Raw genomic sequence first — 7,102 nt, 5'->3', positions numbered from 1 at the left:
GGAAGGGATTAACACAGTTATTTTTGATGGACAGATCGAGATGCTCAGATTGAACACAAAGTAGGACAGCATCAATCCTTTGCACAAATAAGAAATACACCATCGTTGTCTCCTTTACACACTTGGAAAAGTGGCTAAAATGCCATGGCAATGTTTGCATGTAAAGTTTGCACCAACAGTGCAGGTTCAATTCTTGTTATTCATGAAGGCTGCAGGAAAATCCCAAGGCTTTTTATACATATGTAAAGAGCAAGAGGGTAGCTAGGGAGAAGGTTGGCCCACTCAAGAACAAGGAAGGGAATCTATGTGTGGAGCCAGAGGAAATGGGCGAGGTATTAAATGAGTACTTTGCATCAGTATTCACCAAAGAGAAGGACTTGGGTGGCTGACAAGTCTGGGAAAGGATGTGTAGATAGTTTGAGTCATGTTGAGATAAAAAAGGTGGTATTGGGGTTCTTGAGAAACATCAAGGTAGACAAGTCCCCAGGGCCTGATGAGATATACCCCAGAATACTGAGAGAGGCAAGAGAGGAAATTGCTGGGGCCTTGAGAGAAATCTTTGTATCCTCACTGGCTACAGGGGAGGTACAGTAAGAAGTTTAACAACACCAGGTTAAAGTCCAACAGGTTTATTTGGTAGCAAAAGCCACACAAGCTTTCGGAGCTGCAAGCCCCTTCTTCAGGTGAGTGGGAATTCTGTTCACAAACAGAGCATATAAAGACACAACCTCAATTTACATGAATAATGGTTGGAATGCGAATACTTACAACTAATCAAGTCTTTAAGAAACAAAACAATGTGAGTGGAGAGAGCATCAAGACAGGCTAAAAAGATGTGTATTGTCTCCAGACAAGACAGCCAGTGAAACTCTGTGGGAGTTACAAATAGTGTGACATGAACCCAATATCCCGGTTGAGGCCGTCCTCGTGTGTGCGGAACTTGGCTATCAGTTTCTGCTCAGCGACTCTGCACCGTCGTGTGTCGCGAAAGCCGCCTTGGAGAACGCTTACCCGAATATCAGAGGCCGAATGCCCGTGACCGCTGAAGTGCTCCCCAACAGGAAGAGAACAGTCTTGCCTGGTGATTGTCGAGCGGTGTTCATTCATCCGTTGTCGTAGCATCTGCATAGTTTCCCCAATGTACCATGCCTCGGGACATCCTTTCTTGCAGCGTATCAGGCAGACAACGTTGGCCGAGTTGCAAGAGTATGTACCGTGTACCTGGTGGATGGTGTTCTCACGTGAGATGATGGCATCTGTGTCGATGATCCGGCACGTCTTGCAGAGGTTGCTGTGGCAGGGTTGTGTGGTGTCATGGTCACTGTTCGCCTGAAGGCTGGGTAGTTTGCTGCGGACAATGGTCTGTTTGAGGTTGTGCGGTTGTTTGAAGGCAAGAAGTGGGGGTGTGGGGATGGCCTTGGCGAGATGTTTGTCTTCATCAATGACATGTTGAAGTCTCCGGAGGAGATGCCGTAGCTTCTCCGCTCCGGGGAAGTACTGGACAACGAAGGGTACTCTGTCCACTGTGTCCCGTGTTTGTCTTCTGAGGAGGTCGGTGCGGTTTTTCGCTGTGGCGCGTTGGAACTGTTGATCGATGAGTCGAGCGCCATATCCTGTTCTTATGAGGGCATTTTTCAGCATCTGGAGGTGTCTGTTGCGATCCTCCTCATCCGAGCAGATCCTGTGTATACGGAGGGCTTGTCCGTAGGGGATGGCTTCTTTAACGTGTTTAGGGTGGAAGCTGGAGAAGTGGAGCATCGTGAGTTTATCCGTGGGCTTGCGGTACAGTGAGGTGCTGAGGTGACTTCATGTAAATTGAGGTTGTGTCTTTATATGCTCTGTTTGTGAACAGAATTCCCACTCACCTGAAGAAGGGGCTTGCAGCTCCGAAAGCTTGTGTGGCTTTTGCTACCAAATAAACCTGTTGGACTTTAACCTGGTGTTGTTAAACTTCTTACTGTGTTTACCCCAGTCCAACGCCGGCATCTCCACATCATGACTACAGGGGAGGTCCCAGAGGATTGGAGAATAGCCAATGTTGTTCCTTTGTTTAAGAAGGGTAGCAAGAATAATCCAGGTAATTACAGGCCGGTGAGCCTTACATCAGTGGTAGGGAAATTATTGGAGAGGATTCTTTGAGACAGGATTTATTCCCACTTGGTAATAAGCAGACTTATTAGTGAGAGGCAACATGGTTTTGTGAAGGGGAGGTCGTGTCTCACGAACTTGATAAAGTTTTTCGAGGAAGTGACGAAGATGATTGATGAGGGTAGGGCAGTGGATGTTGTCTACATGGACTTCAGTAAGGCCTTTGACAAGGTCCCTCGTGGCAGACTGGTGCAGAAGGTGAAGTCGCATGGGATCAGAGGTGAGCTGGCAAGGTGGATACAAAACTAGCTCGGTCAAAGAAGACAGAGGGTAGCAGTGGAAGGATGCGTTTCTGAATGGAGGGCTGTGACAAGTGGCGTTCCTCAGGGATCAGTGCTGGGACCTTTGCTGTTTGTAATATATATATATATATATAAAATGATTTGGAGGAAAATTTAACTGGCTTGATTAGTAAGTTTGCGGACGACACAAAGGTTGGTGGATTTGCGGATAGCGATGAGGACCATCAGAGGATATAGATCAGTTGGAGACCTGGGCAGAGAGATGGCAGATGGAGTGTAATCCGGACAAATATGAGGTAATGCATTTTGGAAGGTCTACTACAGATAGGAAATATACAGTAAATGGCAGAATCCTTAAGAATATTGATAGGCAAAGGGATCTTGTGTACAGGTACACAGGTCACTGGAAGTGGCAATGCAGATGGAGAAGGTAGTCAAGGCGGCATACGGCATGCTTGCCTTCATCAGTCGGGGCATTGAGTTTAAGAATTGGCAAGTCATGTTGCAGCTTTATAGAACTTTAGTTAGGCTGCACTTGGAATATAGTGTTCAATTCTGGTCGCCAGACTACCAGAAGGATGTGGAGGCTTTGGAGAGGGTACAGAAAAGATTTACCAGGATGTTGCCTGGTATGGAGGGCATTAGCTATGAGGAGAGGTTGGAGAAACTTGGTTTGTTCTCACTGGAACGATGGAGGCAACCTGATTATGAGAGGCATGGACAGAGTGGATAGTCAGAAGCTTTTTCCAAGGGTGGAAGAGTCAATTACTAGGGGGCACAGATTTAAGATGCGAGGGACAAGGTTTAAAGGAGATGTATGAGGCAGATTTTTTACAGAGAGTGGTGGGTGCCTGGAACTCGTTGCCGGGGGAGGTAGTGAAAGCGGATACGGTAGTGATTTTTCAGGGGCGTCTTGACAAATACATGAATAAGATGGGAATAGAGGGATATGGTCCCCGGAAGGGTAGGGGTTTTTAGTTCAGTCGGGCAGCATGGTCGGTGCAGGCTTGGAGGGCCAAAGGGCCTGTTCCTGTGCTGTAATTTTCTTTGTTCTTCTCAACCTTGCCCCCTGCCACCTGAGGTGTGATGATCCTGAGGTTAAATCACCACCAGTCAGTTCTCCCCCTCAAAAGGGGAGAGCAGTCCATGGTCATCTGGGACTATGGCTACTTTACACATCCTTAGTCCTAATTGATGTGCAAGTGGCCAGAAGAAATTATGAGTTCTATTACATAGGAAAATTTGATGAAATTTTTGCAATATTTGGTCAACCTGAACAGTTTGTAATTGAGAATCATTCAGTTTATTTCACAAGAGTTTGAGGATTATCTCAAAGTAAATGGTATTCAGCATATAAAATCCGTACGTTATCTTCCATCAACCAATGGATTAGCCGAAAGGATCCTTGAAAGATTCAAAAGAGCAAGGTTCGTTACCATGTCATGAATAGTAGCATCTTATAGAAACACTACGCACGCAACTACCCAAAGTTCAGCTGCATTACTACTCTTAAAGAGGAAGTTAATAACTATTTGATTTATTACCTCCAGAAATTTCAGAGACAGTAGAGCGTCAACAACAATCTCAAATCGTTAAATGAGAAGTGGGTTCAAAACAACACTAATTTCAACACGATCATAGAGATCGAATGTGTATTTATGTCACGAGTGAGAAATGGGAGCCAAAGTTTTATCAAAAACAGGTCCTATTTCTTACACGGTTCAAACCGAAGATGAACTAATTTGGCAACGCCATACTGACCAATTGTTGTCATCTCGAAATTATTGCTCAATCATCTCCCAAAGTATCAACATCTTTTGTCTCGAGTGTTGGAAATGCTCATGTTAGACTTAGTTGAATCCGAATTGCCTGATGATTGAGTCTTTGCAACTATACCACATGAGAATGTTACAAAATTAGTACCAAGAGAAGTGTCCACTGAAGTTCCAAATCATACTTCTATGACAAATTCCACAATGTTGTATACAACCAAAGAGGAACAGATGTCCGCCTGATCAACGTTAGTGTTGAATGATTAATGATGCATAACAGTGTCTAGGGTATTATTGATCATATGTATAACATTGTAATACCGTGGACGGCACGGTAGCACAGTGGTTAGCACTGCTGCTTCACAGCTCCAGGGTCCCGGGTTCGATTCCCGGCTCGGGTCACTGTCTGTGTGGAGTTTGCACATTCTCCTCGTGTTTGCGTGGGTTTCCTCCGGGTGCTCCGGTTTCCTCCCACAGTCCAAAGATGTGCGGGTTAGGTTGATTGGCCAGGTTAAAAATTGCCCCTTAGAGTCCTGAGATGCGTAGGTTAGAGGGATTAGCGGGTAAAATATGTGGGGGTAGGGCCTGGGTGGGATTGTGGTCGGTGCAGACTCGATGGGCCGAATGGCCTCCTTCTGCACTGTAGGGTTTCTATGAATTTACTGTCATGACCACGGAAGTAAAGGGGGAAGATTTGTTATATATTTAAAGGGGTTGCAGGTTGCGTTAAGAGCTGATCACTTGATTTGATGGTGATGTCATTAGGGTGTTTGCACAGGCTGTTGTTTTACTTTTCATTGTATTCTATGCAGAGCAAAGAACATCTCTTTCAATAAAACCTCTTCTTAGTTTGATTCTACATGTTCCTTTCTTTCTGTTAAAACCCACAACCCCTGACATAGTTAGGACATTACATGCTCTTCTAGCTGCTCCCATTCCCCACTGACCGTGCTCCCAGCCCCTTCCCCTGCTCACTGCACTCCCCTCCCTCCTGTCTCTAATCGGAAGGAACTGATTAAAGATAAAGACAAAGAGATTTGATACCGAGAGTGAGCTGCTGCCTCACTCCCAGATTGTCATTTATTCATCATCAGCTTTACAAAGTTTTAGAAAGAGATGTATGCAAGTTTCTGTCAGGCTCAAGTTGGGGATACTCCAGTGAAATAATCTCTTGTTAGTTATTAGCTCAAAGTAGAGGGGTCTGGAGAGACTGTCATTCATTGAACATCCCATCTCCAGCTCCCAGGAATGGCCAAAGAGACAAGACAGGTGACCCCAGTCAGACTCTCGTTGTGTCCCTCTTCTGGTCACTTACTGATGCTCTGAGCAAAGTAGTCTGGCTACATCGGAACTGACAACTCCAGAAGCTTAGGATTGATGCTCTCTGGTCATCAAGGACCTGACAGTGATTGGCGTTAGCCTAGAAACTGCTGTGAGTTAAGGTCCATGGGGAAAGGGTTCAGGGGAAGCAGGGGAAAAAAGAACAATTCATAATACTGCAGATGCCCAAGTGCCATCATCTTACCCCTGCAGAGCTGGGGCGGACGTTGGGACAGGGTTTAATGCGACAGGCAAGGAAGCTGCACATTATCCAACCTTCCAACTTTAAAATTCAATTTCCAATGATTAAAATAAATAAAATTGAGAAAACAACTGCATTAACTCATGTAGCTCGACAATGATCATGTGAGCATCAGACATCAGTCAATCAACAGCAATCACAAGCACACTGTGGGGAATATTTTGTTCTTTGCCTTCATAACTACAGTTACAAAAAATACAATTTCTTAGTGCACAAGCCAGTTGCTCCCATGTTGGTCAGAGTTCCTGTCACCATGGGTCACCTGGCCTTTTCAATTCTCAAACTCCTAAATAATAAGGCAGAAAAATGGTTTGGCAGAAATTTGGGTCCACACCGATTAGCCAGTTCAACCCCCAGCTCCACACGCCAACAGCTCTCTTGCTCTCCCCTCATCCCCAGTTGGTGAGGTTCAACAGGGTTTAAAAAACTACAATTCTACAAGAGAGAATTGGGGCCGCATGTACAGAAATTAGTGAAGGTGGCATGATCGGTTGAGAAGTTTGTCTAAAACAGAACATATAGGATCCTTGGCTTTATTAGCAGAGTAGAAAAGAAATGAAGTTTTCCAGAACACTGGTTAGGCCGAAGCTGCTCAATTCTGGGCACCACACTTTAGGAAGGATGTCAAATCTTGGAGAGGATGCAGAGGAGATTTACTACAATGGAAGCAGGTATGAGGGGCTTCAGTTAATGTGGCGAGACTGGAGAAGCTGGGATTATTCTCCTTAGGGCAGATATCGTTAAAAGGTGGGATTTAGATTGAGCAAACAGGCAGAAAGTGTTATTAATGAGAGAAGAATCAGTAACTGGAGTTCACAGGTTTAACACACACAATTGTGATCTGGAATCACTCCCTGAAAGGGTGGTGTAATTTTCAAAAGGGAATTAGACAAGTACAAGGGAGAAACTCTTTGGGCTTTGTGGAAAGAGCAGGGGACTGAGACTGAACTGGATAGCTTGAGCAAGGAGCTGCCAGAGGCAGGGAGAGCAGAATGGCCTCTTAGTGCTGTTGAATTCTCAGAGTGTAGAGACACAAAGGTAGAAGCAGCCCTGCTACATCACAATCACTGGCTGTGGAGACAAATCAAGAGGCAAACCTCCCCACCTCAACTTCACAAATAAATTCAAACATTGCTTCAAGGGCCACTCAAAATCAAATACTGGTCTCTGGAAAAATCCAGGTGATAAATTCGTGCAGATTGGAATCATTCCTCACGTCAACACCAGTCTCAGTACGATCCATAGTGATCCTGTTGAGGGTGAGAAACCACAACGGTAAGAAGCACAAAAGACATGAGGTTCATTATCACAGCGTGGGTAGGAGGGTAGGTAGCAGGGCAGAGAGCAGGGGTTACATT

The 7,102-nt window shown here is 45.2% G+C and overlaps 1 protein-coding gene across 7 annotated transcripts in view; it reads right to left on the bottom strand.

Annotated features, from left to right (window-relative positions):
* Positions 1–3,515: 3,515 nt before the first annotated feature.
* Positions 3,516–7,102, bottom strand: part of LOC144486024 (ADP-ribosylation factor GTPase-activating protein 2-like) — a 52,805-nt gene continuing 49,218 nt past the window's right edge. For 6 of the 7 annotated variants that reach the window (XM_078204128.1, XM_078204132.1, XM_078204129.1 and 3 more), the window contains one exon: positions 6,565–6,994. In XM_078204128.1, coding sequence (XP_078060254.1) covers positions 6,974–6,994 — 21 coding nt within the window. In that variant the 3' untranslated portion in view covers positions 6,565–6,973. Of the gene's footprint in view, positions 3,795–6,564; positions 6,995–7,102 lie in introns of those variants that run through there. The other variant, XM_078204131.1, reaches the window with a different exon arrangement.

Source organism: Mustelus asterias, unplaced genomic scaffold, assembly GCF_964213995.1.
Source record: "Mustelus asterias unplaced genomic scaffold, sMusAst1.hap1.1 HAP1_SCAFFOLD_272, whole genome shotgun sequence".
NCBI lineage: Eukaryota > Metazoa > Chordata > Chondrichthyes > Carcharhiniformes > Triakidae > Mustelus > Mustelus asterias.
This window is presented reverse-complemented; position numbering and strand designations above follow the sequence as displayed.